The 20215-nt window shown below is 56.8% G+C and overlaps 1 protein-coding gene across 1 annotated transcript; it reads left to right on the forward strand.

Moving 5' to 3' along the window:
• The first annotated feature begins 405 nt into the window (after positions 1 to 405).
• On the forward strand, positions 406 to 18494 carry UNC5B (unc-5 netrin receptor B). Its single transcript, XM_075155375.1, has 17 exons — positions 406 to 451; positions 3042 to 3263; positions 7134 to 7277; positions 9012 to 9115; positions 10272 to 10452; positions 10997 to 11164; positions 11503 to 11667; positions 12361 to 12393; positions 13381 to 13575; positions 14002 to 14394; positions 14828 to 14915; positions 15005 to 15173; positions 15299 to 15532; positions 16432 to 16581; positions 16854 to 17018; positions 17109 to 17290; positions 17784 to 18494. The coding sequence occupies exons 1-17, from the start codon at positions 406 to 408 to the stop codon at positions 17947 to 17949; spliced, it is 2805 nt and encodes a 934-aa protein (XP_075011476.1). The 3' UTR covers positions 17950 to 18494.
• Positions 18495 to 20215: the final 1721 nt, after the last annotated feature.

Below are 20215 nucleotides of genomic sequence, written 5' to 3' on the forward strand. Positions count from 1 at the left end.
AAACGCACTGTGCCCCCTTGGAGAACAAACCTGAAGCGTTGAGCTTGAGACCCCCAGCACGGATTTGGGCAGACCCCCTCTCGGGGCGGGGGACTGGATGGGACCCATCGATGGGTACCGCTGGCGGAGTTTCAGCCCCGAACCCTGCGCTGGGGGGCCGAGGTGGCTCCCACCGCAGCCCAGAGCATCACCCGTCCCGCTGCAGATGATCACGAGTGAGTCACAAATCCGTGATTTTCATCCCCGTTGGGCCGTGACTCATCCCCTCCCCGCTCCCAGATCCTCTCGGATGACCTAAAGTCTTGTTTAGCATCACCAAAGTGGCGGTGGGGTGGGAGAAAACGTGTCTTTGGTGTTGGTGCTGTGGGAGGACCTCTTCTTGCCCGCGGTTTTGGATCAGGGGACATGTGCGCTTCGGGGCGTCACCTTGCCAAGAGACAAGCCCTGAAGGGTAAGGTCCTTCTGAAAATCACCTTTTTGGGGGATGTCAGGTCCTCCTGGGTCACCCTGACGGTGCTGGGCAGGCTGCAGGACTCCTCCTGGGATGTTACACCTGGCTAGGGGAGAAAACAAAAAAAAATAGGAAGAAATAAAAGGAAAAAAAAAAAGGTAGAAGTAAAACTTAATGGGGAGCTTCATACCCACGTTACAGGCAGGGATAATATATCTTGGAGTAGTTATCAGCTCTGCCACTGCCCTGGGCGGTGCCCGGGAGAGGCTGGCACTGGCCCGGGGCAGGGCTGGCAGCGGAGGGGGCTCCGCTCTGCCCAGAGACTGATGTGCTCCGAGTGTTTCCGTGCCGTATAGCAAACCTGCCTTCTAAACCCGCCTGCCCCTAGAGCTGTAAAACAAAGCCCAGGAGCCACCCTTGCCCCGGGATGGGTGGCGAGCGAGCCCCCCGGGCGTGGCACCGGCGGTTTTCGGAGGATGCTCCGCAGCGTGCGCCCTTTCCCGGCTGCCGAGCTCAGGTCCGACTTTGCAGGCTGCGCGCCGCAGGGATGCGGAGAGCATCGTTTCAGAGAGGTTTTCGCACGAGCCCGTGAGTGAAGTTTTGTTGGCTGCCTCCGTTGCCAGTTGGATTATCTCCTGCCAGCCCCCTTTGCCAGGGAATTTAGGTTTGTGGCATCGAAGCGGTTTAAATAAAAAAAAATAAAATAAATAAAAAAAACCCCAACAACAACTCAGTGGATGCAAAATTGAATAGTAAATTAAAAAAAAAAAAAAAAAAAGGTACATTTGCTGCTCTGATACAGGTACGAGGCTGCTCAGCGGGAGAGGGGAGCAGGCACCCTGCCTGATGCGGGCACGGGGAGAAGCGTGGGAGGTCACGGTGAGGGGCTCGCACCTCCGCACGCCCCCGGCCCCCTGCCCGCCGCGGGGTGATGGAAATCACAGGTCTGCAAAGGAGGTGGGGGAGAGCCAGCCAGAGAGAGAGAAATTAGCCCGGAGTTTAATTCATTGTTTCCAAAAGAGCAGTTAATGGATTATGACAAATGTCCTACCGCTCTCCCTTAGTGCTGTGTTAAATGGAAATGGAAAGTCAATTTTCCTAAATGGATTTTAAACGACTGACCTCGTGTGGTTTTTTTTTTCCCCTCACTGATTTTTGCTCGGGAGGCAGCTTGGTCATCTTGTTTTCTCGATGCATCTGATTATTTTTTTTTTCTTCTTCTCCTTACATCTCGGGATTCTCTGATCCTCTCCATGCAGCGCTGCTCCTTGCCAAGGGTGACGAAGGGAGTGGGCTCCTTTCTTCCTTGCCAGCTCCAGAGATGTTGTCGCGGGGTTGGGGATATTTACTGTTTTCTTGCACGCTGCAGTGCCTGGAGTTGAGAATCACAGCTCTCGCTGGGGGAAGAGAGGAGGAGGAAAAGCTCATAACTCTTTTAGGTGTGAAAAAAAACAACCCCAAAGCCTCATGATGTGACCTGACTGCTAGCGAGATGCCCAGAAACAACAGGTTAAGCAGTACCATCCCGGTGCTTGTATGTGTTTTATCAGTCCTGCGATATTTGGGGTTGATTTTTATGGGTAAAATGGTTGGAAACAGGTTTCCTATGTTGGATGCTGCAGATGCTCCTCAGTATCGGTTGCAGCATCTTCTCAAGCTGGTGCTGGCCACGAGCACCATGAGGCTCCTGCTATTCAGGGGTCCCAGGGATTATGTCCCCGGGTGAGCCCTAAGGTGCTTACCCCTTTTCAAGACTTTTCTTGGCCTGGCCTGAGCAGGTGTGACCTCTTCTTCTGGTTATTTTTTGCAATGAACTTGGTTTTGAGAGCAAACAAGCAGGAAGATGGAGCTGGGCAGGGCACTGACCCCCTCTGGTATCTGGGGCGGGACAGCGTGAATCCCGATGGCGTTTTTTGGGTGATCTTCTCTGGAGGTGGCTGGGCTGGAAGCGATCGCTCGCCTGTGTTTTGCTCGGAGCACATCCATGTGTTCCTCAGGGCTGTCGGAAGGGGGGCTTGGGAGCCCCTCCGCTTTTGCACCCACGCAGGGAGCCCTGCAGAAAGAGCTGGTGTGGAGCTGACCACCGGGGGGGAGGTAGGGTCCCATCCCATCCCATCCCATCCCATCCCATCCCATCCCATCCCATCCGCATGCCTCAATCCCCAATGTCAGAGGTATTTCTGCAAGCGTCCGCTTCTCCAGAGCCTCTCTGTGTCCCCGTCACCATCCCGGGACTTGGGTTTGGTTTGCCTTTTTTCCTGGGGGTCTCCTCTAGCGAGATCACCCAGGCTTTGGGTCAGGGACTCGGGGTATGGATGGGGGGGCTGGTACCCAGGCGAAAGCAGCCTGGGCAGGATGCGCCCCGCAGCAGCAGCTCTCTAGCTAACAGAGATTTGCTTTTCTTTTTTTTTGGGGAGCCTCCAGCCCTCTTTTGCTTTTTTGAGCATCCTCAGTGGGGGCTGCTGGTGATGCCACCACATGTCGGGCGGTCCTGGAAAGGAAAGGGAGGGATGGAGCGGTGCAGGCAGGAGTTGCATCTCCGCTGGGACGGGACTAACGGCACCTCCCGACCCTCTCGCTCCCCTGGCAGGGCTGGAGTACAGCGACGTGTTGCCCGACTCCTTCCCCTCGGCCCCGGCAGAGACCCTCCCTCACTTTCTGCTGGAGCCGCAGGACGCCTACATCGTGAAGAACAAGCCGGTGGAGCTCGTCTGCCGCGCCAACCCCGCCACCCAGATCTACTTCAAGTGCAACGGGGAGTGGGTCAACCAGAACGACCACGTCACCAAGGAGAGCCTGGACGAGGTCACTGGTGAGCAAACCCCCCCCCGGCACCCCCCTGCCTGCCCTTCCCCTCTCCTCTTTCCAGGCGCTTCTGCCCTTCTCTCTCTTGCACATCCACGCTGGAGATGGTTCTCCTCCAGGTAGACCAACGGGTCTCTTTGATTCGTTTTTATCATTCCCAGGTGATTGCAATCTCATGAGGTCGCTTTTGTGTGTTTTCCACCTCCTCGGTCCATGCACAGCTTGTCTCTCTTTCCCTGTCATCGGTGAATTTTGGTAGAGGAGCTGCCCCTTTCCAGGCCATCGACGAAGGCATGATGATGGTATGGGTCGCCTACCCCACAGAAGCTTGAGGAAGTCAGCCTGCGTGCTTGCACGCTTACCCTTTTGCAGGATTTGGAGTTGTTAAATAGGATTTGAAAGGCAGCACGTTTAAAACTGATTAAAAAAAGGAAACGCCTTCCTACAAAATGCCTAATCAACACGTAGGAGTCGTTGCCACGAGGGGTGGCAAAGGCCAGCAGCTTGCTCAGGTTTGCCAAGGGATTAGATATTTAATGGGTAATGAGAACACTTGCAGGTATTGAAATGCCTTTTAATGGCAGATGAGCTCCTCGGAGGACAAGTCAGCCTCTGCCTGCCTGAAACGGGGGGCAAGAAGGTGGTTTAGGCATCTTAGAGGGTGTCTTATTCCATGGATTGGGCTCCGCAGAGCTGCTTGCCCCGTGCTTTGAAATGTCCCGGCATGGGAACAAGGTGTGCGGGTTTGATATATCATGTAATCAAGCAGATTTGCTAAAATTGGGATGCTTTAGCTCAGCTCCCATCTTTTCTGCACCAATTTTGGTACCTGTGGCCTGATCAGGAGGGGAGAAAAACAATAGCGTTTCCCGTGTAAGATCTGTTCCCCGCAAATCCCTGAGCCTGCGGCACCCCTCATCTCCGGAGGGCTTTAAGCCAAGGCAGCCTTTTGAACTGCTGCAGGCAGGCTGGGTTTAGAGGAGAGACTTTGTCAGCCTGGAGGAGCACAAGTTCTTTTACAGAATCTTCTCTTGGCCCTGTGTTTCTCCCCAGCCTTGCCCTTCCCCAGCATCTCCTCGGCAGCACCCAGTGCTAGCCGTGAGCCGGTCCTTGCTTGGCTGCGTCTCTGAACCTGTTCTGCAAAGGGAAGATCATTTCTTTTCCCCGCCGCTTTTTGAGCCTTTCCTCCTAAAGCTGCTTCATCTGTTCCTGGGCTGTTTTTCTTCCAGAGGATCCCTTTGTGAAGGATGGTGGAAAATGCACGGGAAGGCTGTCCCCTTGCTTCTGCGGAGGCTGTCGGGAGCACCGGCAGCGCCCTTTCTCTCTTTCGGGGTGCATCTCCACCTCCCAGCTCTCGCGGAGGCCAGACTTGAAACCCTCACTGCTCTAGGGCAAAGTCAGAGCTAATTAGTGACCGAGCAGCCTTCGTCGAGGGGTTATTCATTTATTTATAACGTCTGGCCGCGCTGGGTCGAGCCAAAGGTTCGCGCGCCCTGCGTGCGGCGGTGGTGGATGCTTAGGGGCAGAGCATTGAAGCGGGACAAGGACGGAGCGATGGACCCCGCTCTGTTACCCTCCCAGCCTCCTGCAGTCCGTGATTAGGGACTCCCTGGTCCGGCGGCGATATCTTAGCAGCGTGGTCCAGCCCCGGATGGGTTCTCCCCCCTGTTAATGTGTCTGAATGCTGTGAGGGCTCATTTCTCCTCCGGGTTGCCCCAGCATCCCGTAGCAGGGAGTTTCACGGCTTAGCGATGTGCAGCGTACAAAAAGCGCTATATTTCTGGCCGCGCCGCTTGATCCACCTCTTGGGTGAATACCCCTTATCGAATAACCTGCCTCATGCAATTCTTGAGCAAATCAGGCTGGAGAAAACATAGCAGAAAGGGAGCAGAAAGTCTGTGCAGCAGGAGCTTACCCTGTTTTAGGGGGGACTCATTTGCTTTGGGCCGGCATCTCCCTCTCAGATCCCAGTCTGCGGATGCAAAACATGTGCCAGCAATCTGGGGAGGAAACGGTGCTCCCCTTCTTCACCCAGGCTTCAAAGATGGTATTGCTGCTATCAGCGAACAAACCGATAATACCTTCGGTAGGGAGGTGATGCCGTGCATGTAAAACTCCGCCGGCGTGGGTATATCTGCCTGGCAGCTACCCTGAGAAAGGAAGCTGGAACCAAAATGGTTTGCTGTGCTAAAAAAACCTGCGTTTGCAGCGCCTGCCGTTCGCAGGGAAAGCTGCTGCAAAGGGCACGGGGGAGAGCCGGCCGTGAAGCGACGGGTTAACACGGTTAGGCGTTTGCGGCTTTTTAAGTATCCTCGCTTAAAAGCTTGGAAGAAGGGACCTTTTAAAAAAAAAAAAAAGGCAACTTTTAAGATGATGTGTCTTGAATGAGCCGGGCTCGGTAATGCTCTGACTGTGTCTGCTCCAAAACGTTTCATGCAGAAGAAAGCAAAAATAGGCCAAGTCAGAGAGGATAATTCAGCCGGACGAAAAGGGATGGTCGGTAAGAGCGGCTGTGTCTGGATGCCTGTAAGCCCTTTAAATAGTCCCTCCTGTGGGCTCTAAGCTCAGCCTACAGATTTGGCTTTGCTTTCGGGGGTTACGGAGTTAGCAGGGCATTTGGAGGAGGCTTCCCACCTTTCCAGGGCTGCTCAACCCACCCCACCGGGGCTTTCCAGAGAGACGAGATGGTTTTGAGCCACCTCAGTCCTGGGTCCTTCTGAGAGCCCTAATTTTTCCAAAAATGCTTGGCCCAAATGCCTTGGGTTTGTTTTTTTCCCCTCCTTAATAGTGGCAAAATAAATTGTATTTCCTTGGTGCGCATTTGTCAGCTATTCCGCAGGAAAGTGGCAGAGAGACGGTAATTGCTCCTCGCAGCGCTGGGAGCGAGCTAACAAAATTACAGCTGGGAAGCATGTGGCTCTCTATCGCCGTGAACTCGGGGCCTTTTTATAAATAGAAGCTGCAAAAAAAGGACAGGTATTGCTGAAAATAAGGAAAAGTAAGCCCCGAGTCCCTCCCGCCCTCGGCGATGGGCATCTCGCGAGGGGTTGGTGCTTCAGGCGAGCCTCAGCACCCTGCGGTCCAGGGGACCATGTCCTGCATGTGGCGGTGCCACCTTTGTCATTGTGCCACGGCCAGGGCATCCTGGCAGGCTTCGTGGAGGTGTTGGAGGGTTGATGGAGGCGTGTAACCCTTTTTGGGGTCATTGGGCATGGTTGGGGAGTTGATGGAGGCGTGTAACCCTTTTTGAGGTCATTGGGCATGGTTGGGGGGTTGATGGAGGCGTGTAACCCTTTTTGGGGTCATTGGCCATGGTTGGGGGGTTGATGGAGGCGTGTAACCCTTTTTGGGGTCATTGGGCGTGGTTGGGGGGTTGATGGAGGCGTGTAACCCTTTTTGAGGTCATTGGGCATGAAATGCCATCATCATTGGATGATTTCTTTAAGATCTTTTATTTGTCTTGTTATATTTGTATTTAAACGGCAGCTGACGAGATGGTTTCTCCTCGCAGCAAAGCCTCAAAGCTGGTGGGTGGGAAGGGGTCTGGGCAGGGACAGGGACATCGGTGCTGGGGGAGAGGGCTGGTGGAGGAGAGTGATGCCTCTTGAAGTGGTCAAGAGGTCCTGGTCCTGCCTAGCCGGACGGGGAGAAAAAAAAAAAGACTCCTCCACATGAGCCATTGCGCTGGCTTTGGCTTCAAGTCACCCTCCGGAGGGAACGGTCTCCCTGATTTCCAGAGGTGCCAAAGCCTGGATGCCTCTGAGATGCCTCCAACCCACTACCTCCACCCTCGAGCTTTGTGCATCCAGCAGCCCTCCCTGTTTCCCTCCTCCCGGGTGCTCCACCGAGCTGATGCCATCCCTCTGTCCCCTTCCAGGGATGCTGGTGCGGGAGGTGCAGATCGAGGTCTCCCGGCAGCAGGTGGAGGAGCTCTTCGGCTTAGAGGATTACTGGTGCCAGTGCGTGGCCTGGAGCTCCGCGGGCACCACGAAGAGCCGCAGGGCGTACGTCCGCATAGCCTGTAAGTGCCCGGTACACGTAGTGCTCGCTCAGGCGCGACCCCTCCGGCTCCCTGCCCCTACCTGCACTGCCTCCGTTCCTCTTCCGTTTAAATGAATGCTTCTCCCTACTTTCTTTTCCACTTTGAGAGCCCTAAAAGGTTTCCAGAGGGTACAACCCGCCGATTTAGAAATTGTTTGCAAAGCCTGAGGTGGGACCTTGGATCCCAGGCTGAAAAAGCCGTGGTGACAAGCCAGGCGTGTGCTGCTTCTGGCAGCAACACCAGCTGAAACAGCAGCCAGGCTGTTCATTCCTGGCTTCCCGTGACCCTCCAGACACGGTGGGTGCCGCTGAGTGGGGTTGACCGTCTCCAAAAGTTGGCTCCCTGTTGAAAGCAGTGCTTTTTGATCAGTTGGAGGTGACCCATCCTCACTAGATAGCCCTGGTCTTAGCTTCCCATCCCAGCTCTGGCTTTGCATCTGAGCAGGCATCGTCCCGACCTGCCGTGGCACTACCTGGGTTAATACCGCATTGCCCATCAGCGTGCTCAGCTCTTCCCGGTGCTTTATTATCGTTAATAACCCAATGGTTAGCACCTTGCACGCTTTGCCTGAATCAGCGACTCCGTGTCCCTGGAGTCCCTTCTGTCATATGTCACTTCTCTAAGCTGCTGTTTGTGGGTGTCAGCCTGATTAAGGGCGAGTTAATCAGGCTGTTACCCAGCTGAATTCGCTCTCTTAGCAAATGAGGTGGCAAAGCTATAGGAGAAGGACCAGGCTTCCCTAGTCGTAAACAGATTTTGCTATTAGAGAGCTAATAATCCTGCATGTTATCCAAACCGGAGGGGGCTGGTGAATCAGCTGCGCTGCCGAAGGATTTAGTCTGAATGGGGAAAATGTTTCGAGGCACAGGGCTGGCTACCGAGGGACCCCTTTTGTCCGGCCCCAGCCAAGGGTTTGGTGTCTCTCGGAGCCCAGCAGATGAGAGGAACCGAGGGTTCGCCGCCCTGCGCGAGCGGGAGCCGCAGCCGTAGAGGGCTGGGTGCTGTAGCAGAGAATTGCAGCACCATCTAGTGATGCTCCTGCTCCTTTCCAGGCCCTGGAGCGGGACCCTGCCATGTCCCCCGCATCCCCGGGGGCTCTGCTGGGTTTCTCCCCTCTCCCCCTTCCCCAAAGCAGTGGCCAGCCCCTTGCTGAGCGAGCCTGGCTTTTCAGCAGCAGCCGTTGCCCATTTCGGCACTGGAGTGCAATCTCTGGGGTTCCAGCAAGTCTGGGGATGTGGCTCAGCCAGGACCAACTGGGGCAGAGCTGAGCAACAACCCCCCGTAGCCCTGAAATCTGGGGGTTCGCTTCGGCGCCCACGTGGGAGCCCACGTTGTGCAAGTCTTGTTTTTTGACCCCTTCAACAAAGAAAGGTTCCAGAGTAAAGAGCCCAGAGGGGGAAAGAAACAGGGGTTAAGCTGAGGTTTAGATCCAAAAGTAAACGACAGGAGGGAGTATAAGCTTGCAAACGCAGGAAGGAGGAGAGGCATCGTCCTCGAGCACCACGTGCTGTCCCAAATCCATCCTGGAAAGATGCTGCTTCGGCTCCTTCCTCCCAGGACGTGTTTTGCTCCAGCTGTATTACGCCAGAGCGATTTCCCTGCTCGTGGGGTTCTGGTGCCGAGGCGATGCTCTCTCCCCCGCAAGGTTTTGTGGGTTGCCCTGTTTCCGCAGCGGGCTGGTAACCCCTGGGTTTTCCATCCCCTCCCCACCAGACCTGCGGAAGAACTTTGACCAGGAGCCGCTGGGCAAGGAGGTCCCGCTGGAGCACGAGGTCCTACTGCAGTGCCGCCCGCCCGAGGGGGTGCCGCAGGCGGAGGTGAGCAGCTCGGCAGCCCGAAAAATCGCCCGGTGGGGTATCCTCTCCCGGTGGTCTGCAGCCGCGGCCGGGGACAGACGGGGCACGTCCTTGCAGGTGGCTCGCGGCCGTGATGGATGGCCTCGCACCGAGACCATCAGCTTTCATTATTCAGCAGAATTGTTTATTTTGGGCAGTGGATCTGTTATTCTGACATCTAATAACACACCTCAGCACCTGCTCAACCCACCTCTCCCGTGCTTCCCGATGTGCCATTAACTCGTTAGAGGGAAGATCTAACGAGGAGGCACCCAATGACTTGTCTGAAGGGAATGAACCAGCAAGAGCGTTGGCAATACACCTCAACTCGTGTTGTATGCCGCTTTGCGTACTGCTCATTCAGACAAAAGCTGGAAGATGCTGCCAAGAAATAATGAGAGGGTTAGAAAATAAAACCTCTAAGGAAAGTTTGAAGGAACAAAATTTACTTAGGCTAGAAATGTCAGGACTGAAGTAGTCCTAGGACAGGCATTTCTTGTGGATAGTGGTTAATCTGTCTATCATCTAGAAGGAACAGGCTCTGTCCCTTCTTGTGACAGAGAGCAAGAGCCAAGGGCTGGGAAAGTCCATACAGCTGGGTTTCCCAAGCACGGCAGCGGTGCTTTCCCTGCCCACAGCTCCGTCAGCCCCAGGAGCTGAGCGTTGGTGGTAGCCGCAGTGTCCCATCCTTGGCCAAAACAGCAGTAAGGTGCCCCGGTCAGGCCTGGTTTGGCCCACCTTTCGAGGAGAAGTAAGTACAGTGAGAGGCAAAGTTGGCCAGCCAGTGGTTGTGGGGTGGAGGACGTTGGTGGTCTCGGTGATGAAGATGGGGAAGGCTTTGGGGCAGGTCATAGGCTGGTCTGGGGGGGGTTGCTGTCCATCAGGGCTGGTGAATTGAGCCCCTCCAACCTGACGTTTGTCCTTGCTCGTGCCCGCATCCGTGCTCGGTGCCGGTATCAACTCACACCCTTCCCAAACAGCCTAGTTAAGCAGTTGTGTCCTGGTTTAGTTTTGGGGCCCTTGGAGACCCTCATGGTGGGTCTACTGAAACCTATGATGTGCTGCTTTTCCTGGCTGAGCGTTCAGTTCTTGTTCAGCTTAATCACCGTCCTTACCCATCCTGCCTTTGCATGGCCAGGTGGAGTGGCTGAGGAACGAAGATGTCATCGATCCCACCCAGGACACAAACTTCCTGATCACCATCGATCACAACCTCATCATCAAGCAGGCCCGGCTCTTGGACACTGCTAATTACACCTGCATGGCCAAGAACATCGTGGCCAAGCGCCGGAGCACCACGGCCGCCGTCATCGTCTATGGTACCAGCCCTTGCTCTTGGGGAGGGGGCCTTTGCTGCCATGTCTCCAAGCCAAGGGGAAATACGGGCACGTTCTGGGAGTGGTAGGAGTGAACCCCACCGGGGCATTGCATTAAATTAAGTATAATACCCAATATCTGCAAAAGAGGAAGCTCTACCGGTTTGCACAGGCTATTAGGAGAGGTTGTTAGGTGTGGGTATTTGCAAGCCGCCCCGGTTGGGTACGAAGGTGGGTGGAGGTTGGACCCAGCCGGATCGCTTTGACTCTCAAAGCAGCTGAAAAGCTGCGTTTGGCTGAACTTTGCTATGAAACCAAAGGTCTGCTGTGCCCAGGTGCAAAAATATTTGCAAAGTGGAAAAAGCATCTTGTGCATGGGGTGTGTGACACGAGAAGGAGTCTCGTGATTTGCTTTTCATGAGGGTGACCTGTTCCGTGGTGTCACAGAAGATGGAAGGGCAGAGGACCTGGTGAACCGTAGGCTTAGCTCCAGCTTAGCTGAAATGGGCTCCGTTGACGTGTTAACGCTGTCCGTCTCCTCTTGCAGTGAACGGTGGCTGGTCCACCTGGTCCGAGTGGTCTCCTTGCAACAACCGCTGTGGCCGGGGCTGGCAGAAGCGCACCCGGACGTGCACCAACCCCGCGCCGCTGAACGGCGGCTCCTTCTGCGATGGGCAGCCTTTCCAGAAGATCACCTGCACCACGCTCTGCCCAGGTAAGGCAGGTTCAGAAACCTTGCCCACACTGCCTATCCCCCAGGTTGCATGGTCCAACTGTGCTCCTGGTGCTCCCCAAGGAGACAGGGGCTCAGGAGACCAGTCCGAAGCATCTTTCAGTCTGCCAAGACCTGAAAGAGCTGGAGATGCCTGCAGAGAAACAACTTAGCCTCCCCAGATAGCATCAGGGCTGGGTTTGCTGGGATAACGCTCCCTGAAGGTCTCTGGAAGCCCTGAGATGGGCATGGGCACCTTTCTGCTGCCGGAGACAGCGGGGAACGAGCCCCAGGGCCGTGCCGAGGGGTGTACCGACGCACCTGTGTTTGGTGGCCCGCAGTGGACGGCGCGTGGACGGAGTGGAGCAAGTGGTCGGCGTGCAGCACCGAATGCACCCACTGGCGCAGCCGCGAGTGCGCCGCCCCGGCCCCCCGCAACGGCGGCAAGGACTGCAGCGGCGTGCTGCTCGACTCCAAAAACTGCACCGACGGGCTCTGCCTGCAGAGTGAGTACGCGGGCAGGCGGGCAGGGACCGGTGCTGTAGATGGTAACGGCGGTCGTGGTGCTCCGGCGCTGGGTCGCGCTGTCGTTGGGGCAGGCAGCAGCGCCGCTGGCACCTGATTTTTAAATCGTGTCTTTGGAAAGAAAGGTTTGGGGATTTTTGGTGGGATCTAAATGTCCCACTAAGCCTTCTGAAGCGGCGCTAGTTTTGGGGTCTCTGCTGAAATAAGGCTGGTTGTGGTTAGTGGGGGCAAGCCAGGAGGCTTCTCAGCCCCACTGCGAAAACACCTGCCCTGGGTCATTGCTCGGTAGGACCCTGGAGCTAGCAGCAGCGAGGAAAAATCCCAATAATAATAATAATGATGGTGCCGCTACGCTATAAGCGGGCGTGCTGAAGGCTGAGCAGCCGATGCTGCCACCTGCTGCTGTGTGACGCCACTGTCCCCTTTAGTGCGGCCATGCCCAAAGACTGGGCTTGGGCAGGCGGGGACGCACGCCCCAGGGTCTGGCCGGGCATGGGGACGTCCTTGTCACCACGCTTCTGCCCAGCTTTCTGCATGCCCCGGGGAACGATGCTGCTCTCCCATCCCCTCCTTGTGGCCCCCCGGGCTGGCTGCCCCCCCTTTTGTTTCATCTCATCCCCATCTCACCATCCCCACCTTCACCTTTTGTTTTCTAACTTTGTTTTTCCTAACAGATAAAAGAGTTCTAAGCGAACCCAAAAGCCACCGTAAGTGCTCATTTCATGGCCATTTTCTTTCTTTGCGAGGCATTGCTTTGGTTTTGTTCTGTCGCATCCATGGTAGGGCTCCTCGGCCGCTGGGGAAGGACGGGGGGGGAAGAGGGAGCAGCTAAAGCCCACCCCAAAACTCCTCTGCACATTAAATCACGCGCTCTGCTTGAAGCTATAAACACGACCCGCTTTTGCACCCCCGTTCCCGTCCCCGGCATCCAGATTGGGGGACTGGGGGGACGAGGTGACACCCGCCAGAAGTGGCACAGTCCTAACGCGGTTGAGATCGCCAGGCTTAGCACAGGGCTTCACTCAAGCCCGAAACCATAGAAACCAAGAGATGCGGGCGAGCGTGGAGGGAGGAAGGAGGGAAGGATGGGCTGAGCGTGCTCAGCTCCTGCGGCTGGAGGCTTTACCGTGTCTTCCCTCTTCATCCCTCTCCTGTCTGGGCAAATACATCCAAGCTATACCAGGTGTTTAAAGGTGGAGAGCCTTGTGGCAGGGGAAGGGAAGATGGGGAAGCTGAGGGGTGTCTGAATGGGTACGGTGACACTCGCTCTTTCCGGGTGGATGCATAGCTCGGGTACATATATATGAGATGTGTGGGTAGGCGTTACGTTTAGTCCTCAGGGTTGTCTCTGTTAGGATGCGAGGGTTGATAGCTTCGTGAATCTGAGCTACGTAAACCTAATGTTTCTGGGATTCTTGGTGCTCAGGTAAAGTTTGCACGAGCCGTGGCAAGGTGCCCTCCGAAGGTTTGAGGGGTTCACCCCCATCTCGTTCTCTGGCATCACTCTGACTTCTGGACTGCTCTTAGAAAACACCCTCCATCCCCCTGCCGCTGCCTTTCCAGCAGGCCCAGTAGACGTCTTCCCCTTCGTGCCTGTGTCCCGACTCAGTGGTGGGCTTGGGGAGCACCGGTGGGTCTTGATGTGCATTTCTGGTGCTCCTTTTTTCACCTCCGTTTTCTTTAATCCCTCCCAGTGCTGGAGGCCACAGGTGACGTGGCCCTGTACGCCGGGCTGGTGGTGGCCATTTTCGTCTCCATCGTAATCCTCATGGCTGCGGGGGTGGTGGTGTACCGGAGGAGATGCCGGGATTTCGACACGGACATCACAGATTCATCAGCCGCTCTGACCGGAGGCTTCCACCCCGTCAACTTCAAGACCTCCCGGCACGGTAAGAGCTATGGCCCACGCAGGTCCTGCTCACTGGCTTGGAGAGTCCGGCTGCAAATCACAGGAACAAGTAGGGGACGGGTCCCTGGTGAACCCCCAGCCCCAGTTTTCTAGGGGAATACGCTGATTTTTGAAGGCCGAGAGCTCCGTGGAGGCGGTCAGGTGTTGATGGTGGGAGTCAGCAGATGCGGTGGGGGTTTACCGTAGGGTGCTGCTCCTCGCGTAGTCGTGATGCTGAGCAGTTCCTTTCCCAGTGCCTGGTGGAGGGCGGGCGGCTGTAGCCCAGCGCTGTACCCGTTGTGCCTCCTGCGCACCCTCCATCCCTCGCCGGGCGCGGAGGGCTTTTCACAGGCGTCTCTTCCAGTCAAGCAGTGCTTTTACGTCCCCTTGTTGCCGTCTTCACGCGATCCGTGTCCTCCTCCCGCAGACAACCCTCAGCTGCTGCACCCCTCGATGCAGCCGGACCTGACGGCCAGCGCGGGGGTGTACCGTGGCCCCATGTACGCCCTGCAGGACTCCTCCGACAAGATCCCCATGACCAACTCCCCCTTGCTCGACCCCCTCCCCAACCTCAAGATCAAGGTGTACAACTCCTCCACCACCTCCTCCTCGCCGGGGCTCCACGACGGGACGGACCTGCTCGGGGGGGTCCCCGCCACCGGCACCTACCCGGGGGACACCACCAGGGATGGCCACTTTGCGAACGTGCGGAGCAAAGCCCTGGGCTCCCAGCATCTCCTCAGCTTGCCCCGGGAGCACGGCAACAGTGCCAGCGGCACTTTTGGCTACCTGGGGGGAAGGCTCACCATCCCGGGCACCGGTAAGCCCCGGGCAGGGGAGGAGGGTGCGTTTGGCTGCTGAATGATCTTGTCCCAGCAGAGTTGCCTGCCGTGAGCAGCCCTTTGCTATCCCAAAGCTAGCTCAGGGGAGGAAGGCAGCAAGCCATTCCCAAGCCAGGCTTCTGCAGGCTGGAGGTCACAGCCTCCTGGGCCTTACCTGGCCGGCCCTGCCATCCATCCAGGGCCAGTGCCTTGCAAAAAGATCCAACCTGCGGTTTTGCTTCCTAATGCAGTGGCCTGGCGCCTCCCTGCAAGCGGTGCAGCTGAGGAACGTCTGGAGATGTTTCTCCTGGGGCGCTCCGGGCTGCCCTAGCTCACCGCTGTTCTTGTCCTCGCCGGCCGGGCTGGAGGGGTGGTTTCTCTCTGGTGGTTTCTCCCTCGTTTCGTGACTAACGCCTGTGTGTGCCGTGCTAGGGGTGAGCCTTCTGGTGCCCCACGGGGCCATCCCCCAGGGGAAGTTCTACGAGATGTACCTGGTCCTCAACAAGGCAGAGAGCGCCCTGTAAGTCGCACCGCGCCGCCCGCGCTTCTGCTCTTCGTTGACGGCCGTGAGGCTCGCTTTCCAACCGGTGTCCCCTCTCCCCTCCCCAGCCTGCCCTCCGAAGGCACGCAGACGGTGCTGAGCCCGGCGGTGACCTGCGGACCCACCGGCTTGCTCCTGTGCCGCCCCGTCGTCCTGACCATTCCCCACTGTGCCGATGTCAGCTCCTCGGATTGGATTTACCAGCTGAAAACACAGTCCCACCAGGGAAACTGGGAGGTAAGGTGGGAACCCAGCCCCTGCAGCCAGTGAAGACCACGAGTGTTGTGGGACACGGTCCCTAGCAAACCCCACCCCGGACGACGGGCTGACCCCCAGCCTTGATTTCCCATCTCTCCCTGTAGGAAGTTGTGACCCTGGATGAGGAGACCCTCAACACTCCCTGCTACTGCCAGTTGGAAGCCAAGTCCTGCCACGTTTTGCTAGACCGGCTTGGCACCTACGTCTTTGTGGGAGAGTCCTACTCCAGGTCAGCCATCAAGAGGCTCCAGCTGGCCATCTTTGCCCCCACCGTTTGCACCTCCCTGGAGTACAGCCTCAAGGTCTACTGCTTGGAGGACACGCCGGATGCTCTGAAGGTAACGTTGCCTCGCGACGCCGGCGCGGGCTGCCCCTGCTTCCCAAAGCTGTTTGTGCTGGAGGCGAGATGCTGCCTGGTCCCTCTCCGGGTGGCCTCAGGGAGCAGACAGCCTGATGCAACTGCCTGCAAAGTGACCACAGTAAAATAATAAGCGTGTTTACTGCTTTCCCCGTCCTTCCTCACCCTCTCCGAAGGAAACAGGGAGGGTGCTGCTTAGCTTGTAGCCTGGGGCCCCCTCTCTGCAGACATTACAGGAGAGGTTTTGCTGCTGATGGGTGGGTTTTCTCTCTCTTACGCAGAAAACACTTGCTGCTGTGACTTGCCTGGGTTTTCTATAGATCCTGTTATTCCTGCGCGGAGACGTGTCTCTCCCCTCCTTGGCAGGGTTGGTGGCATGGATAGCATCGAGTGCAGCACGAGAAGCTCAAGTTTTGATGCTTTGGCTGCCTGGGCCACCGGTGCGGTGGCAATTTAATTCCCTGTGACTTGTCCTGTGGCGTCAGGATTGCTGCAGTGCCTCTAGGTGGAGATGTAGGCAGCGCTCTGGCTCCTGGATGGGGTTTTTCTCCTAAGAGCTGCTAGTGTCGTAGTGGGGTGGTGTTAAAAACAGATTTGGGCTGGATCTTTGCATTGTCTGAGGAGTACAGAGGCATATAGGGATGCTCACATGTTATAAAATTCAAGTTGTGGGGCTGGCGTGCGAGATGAGTTGGCAAGTTCTTAGAGAGCAGTTGTCGGGGTGGCAAAGGCTGTTCTCCTGGGGAGGACTTCCCGCGGGCTCGTTGCTGCTGCTGGCTCCTCTTGGCAGGAACGTGCCTGGCTTTGGGGATGGAGAGGGGAGAGGAGCAGCCCCTGCTCGTCTCCTGGGTCTCACGCTGCCTGTCCCGCTGCCCGCAGGAGGTGCTGGAGCTGGAGCGGACGCTGGGCGGGTACCTGCTGGAGGAGCCCAAGCCCCTGCCCTTCAAGGACAGCTACCACAACCTGCGTCTCTCCATCCACGACATCCCCCACGCGCTGTGGAGGAGCAAGCTGCTGGCCAAGTACCAGGTGAGGGGCCGAGGCAGGGGCAGCCGGGGTCCCGGACCGGGGACAGCGTCTTCAGCCAGGCACCACGGGGTTGTGAGTGCCCTGGTCTTGTCTCCGGAGTTGTCTCCTAAAGGGTTGGAGGAGGAAGGGGCTTTCATGTGGTCTTTCCTGGTGGGATGCTCTCTGTGGGGTCCCTCTGTCCCATCTCATCACCATGGGGCAGCCAGAGGAGGTGGGATCTCCCAGGGGAGCTGCTGGAGCCTTCGCTAAGCCCATGCTTTGGTGGTCCGCAGGAGATCCCCTTCTATCACATCTGGAGCGGCAGCCAGCGAGCCCTGCACTGCACCTTCACGCTGGAGAGGTACAGCCAGGCCTCCACCGAGCTCACCTGCAAGATCTGCGTCCGGCAGGTGGAAGGGGAAGGGCAGATCTTCCAGCTCCACATCACGCTGGGAGAGGTGAGCGGTGGGGCGGTGGGGGGACAGCAAGGGGACGCCCTCGGGAGCCGCTCTGTGCTGCAACATCTCGCCCCGTCCTTCCCTTCACAGCACGCCAGCTCCTTCGACACCCTCCGCTCCCACCACAGCGGTGCCGCCACCACCACCCAGCTGGGACCCTACGCCTTCAAAATCCCCCTTTCCATCCGGCAGAAGATCTGCAACAGCCTGGATGCCCCCAACTCCAGGGGAAACGACTGGAGACTTCTCGCCCAGAAGCTTTCCATGGACCGGTGGGTCTCCCCGTGCTTTGCTTTCCCCTCCTGTGCCCCAGGCGGGGGGGCTTCGCTCCACGCCTCCTCCCTGCTGCAGTGCATCCAGCTAGGTTGTGTCCAGCTATATAGGTCCGCCCATAAACACGGATATAGCTATGCAGAGTGACACCCATCTCTGTCCATGCGTCCATCTGCGCCACGGTCCTGGGTCTCTTGTCACTTTGAAGTGGCCCTTATTTATCTGGGTCCGTGCACGGGCCGCTCCTGCCTGGGAGGAACGAGGGCCGAAGGAAGGGAGGGCAATTGCAGCCAAACAAAGCTTGCCTTGCTTCTGCGTGAGTGCCTGGATCAAAAATCGAAGACGATGTCTCAAGGGCTTTGGCATTTGCGTTGTGGCATTTCCGTCAGGGTTGACGTTGCAAACAGGTTTGCCGCTCCGGCATCCTCCCTCCCTTCCGTCCCCGAAGGGCGCCGCGCCAACCCGGACCTCCTCTCTGCTTCCCCTTCGCAGGTATCTGAACTACTTTGCCACCAAAGCCAGCCCCACCGGGGTGCTCCTGGACTTGTGGGAAGCCGAGCACCAAGACGACGGCGATCTCAACACCCTGGCCAGTGCCTTAGAAGAGATGGGCAAGAGCGAGATGCTGGTGGTCATGGCCACGGAGGGGGATTGCTGATGATGCTCCCCGCGGCTGGCGGGCCGGGAGGACGAAACGAGGGGCGATGGGGGGGGACCCTTCCCCGACAGCGGCGGGGGGGGCACATCCACCCCCGGGCAGCGGCTGAGCGAGGAAGGGCCGAGGCCGTCGCTTCTCCCTCCCTCTCCGCATCACTGTCAGCCTTAGAGACCCACCCTCAGCGTTTACAAGCAATTCAAGTGTTACGCAGCATTCCTCCTCTTCCTCCTCCTCCTCTTCCTCCTCCTCCTCCTCCCGGCCGTCCCTGGGGCGGCAGCCGTGGCGTGGGGAGGAATTAGGGCTTCTCGAGTCGGGACGGGGGCTTTCCTTCTCCTTCTTTGTTTGGGTTCCCCTCTGGTTCTCCTCCTCCTTTAATAGCATTTCTGCGTTGAAGAGACGAGTACAATCTAGGCGAACGGCTTACTTCTGTCAAAAGCTTCAGACAGCTTAACAAGGCAAATAAGAAAGAAAAAAGGAAAAAAAAAAAAAAGTTTCTTAGGAAACGCAAATAATTTATTATCCAGATCTTTGGATGAGTCCTTTTTAAAAAAAAAAAAAAAAAAAAAAAGAAAAAAAAAGGAAAAAAAAGACAGATTTATAAATCTTTTTTTGTGCGTGAGAGCAAGAGCGTTGCTGTGGCCGGGGTGGCAGAGAGAGAGATTTAAATGAACACACTTTTGTAGGGAAAAGCGTGCGATCCAAGTCGAGCAAAACGTGTTTACATGTCCCGGGACCCCCGGGGAGAGTCCGTAGGGTGAAGTGCCTCTACGTCCCTCTGGTTCAGGGCCAGCCGAGACCCTCCCCAGGACGTTTTTTTCCTTGCAAACTCCCCTTTCCCCGGCAGCAGTGCCCGGCGGAGCGAGGGGTCCCCCTCCGCCTGCAAGGAGGGATGAGGGATGCTGCCCTGCGCTTTGGGTTTGGGGATGGGGGGAGGACATCCGGGTCTGGGTATTTTTAATGAATTCTTCCCTGGCATCGTTTTGGGGGAGCTTTTTAGGATGACTACGCCTTCATTTACATAACTTCAGTACAAACCAAAGAATTCAGGCCTGGGGTCGGAGGGAGGTGATGAGCAGGGGTCCGGGGAGAGCAGAGGGCTGGCGGGCCAGGATGCGGCCCCTTGCAAACCGCGTCGGTCTGGGGTCCCGGCGCTCGCGCCCAGCTTTTGATGCAGTATTTCAGCGGGGATTCGCGGAGGGAGACCTCAGTATCTCCAAGTTGCAAGCCAGGCTGAGCATTTTCACACGAGGGATGGCATTGTAAGCGGTGATCGGGTTTCCATCCTCTCATTGCAGCTCCTTTTTTGACCTGTAATAGAGTTTTTTTTAACGATGGAGAAGTTGTGGGATGAACGGAAAGTCAAGGGGTAGGCAGGAACGAGGGTCCTCACAAAGATATGGTGTCGCAGTGAAGGGTAAAAATTTAGATTGCCTGCAGATAGAAGTAGTTACTCAGCGAGTGCTGTATCTTAGAAATTTGTCTGTTTGAAAAAAAAAATAGGAAGGGGGTGGTAAGCTCAGCGTCGGACCAGATCACACGGCAAGGCTGTGGATTCTCCATCAGTGAAAGTATTAAGAGCAGGGTCTGAGAGCAGGTCCTGCTTCGGGCTGCGATGCGCACGTGAAGCCCTGGACCGGTGTCGTGGGGTGCCTGCGGCATCCTGGGGACCGCAGCAAACTCAGGGAGCCCTGCCGTGAGCAAGAGCATCGCCTTCACAGGACGGCTCGGGGCGGGGGGGAGTTTTCAGTATTGCTCAGGCTGGGGTTTGATTCTTCTCGGCAGCTCTTGAAGCAGTGATGGAATGCGTAGAGCCGCTCCCTGCTGTGTTTCGGGGTTTCTGGGGTTCATTTCTTGCTGGGTTTTCAAGGCTGTGGGAGAAAGGGGACTTTTTTCATTTATGTTGGGTGGGAAGACTTCTGCTGGGTGAACTCCTGTGTCACGTAGGAAGGGTTTTGTCTATCCTTTAGGTTGCATTTGAGCATCCAATTTCTGAGACCCCATCTCTGAGCTGAGGGGAATAAGCAAATTTGGAAGGAAATGAAGAATTGATGGATCAAACCGGCTGCTGGCCTTTTATAGGGCTCCTTTCTCAGCGCCGCGGCGCTCTCCGTGAGATGCGATGCTCTTCTTTCGGGTTGCCTCTGAATTTCTCTCGCTGTCATTCTCGCTGTGTCTGGTTCATGGGTCACTCTGCGCCGGCGTGCGCGCCTGTCCATCCGTCCGTCCCGTCCGTGGGTGCCTCTGCCTCCATCCCCATCCGTCCGTG

Source organism: Calonectris borealis, chromosome 7, assembly GCF_964195595.1.
Source record: "Calonectris borealis chromosome 7, bCalBor7.hap1.2, whole genome shotgun sequence".
Lineage (NCBI taxonomy): Eukaryota > Metazoa > Chordata > Aves > Procellariiformes > Procellariidae > Calonectris > Calonectris borealis.

Bases quoted from the DNA above. Each gene is read 5' to 3' on its own strand.
- UNC5B (XM_075155375.1), top strand. From the start codon at position 406: ATGTGCGCTTCGGGGCGTCACCTTGCCAAGAGACAAGCCCTGAAGG. The intron at 11,165-11,502 runs GTAAGGCAGGTT...GGTGGCCCGCAG, and splicing joins CTGCACCACGCTCTGCCCAG to TGGACGGCGCGTGGACGGAG. The intron at 11,668-12,360 runs GTGAGTACGCGG...TTTTCCTAACAG, and splicing joins CGACGGGCTCTGCCTGCAGA to ATAAAAGAGTTCTAAGCGAA.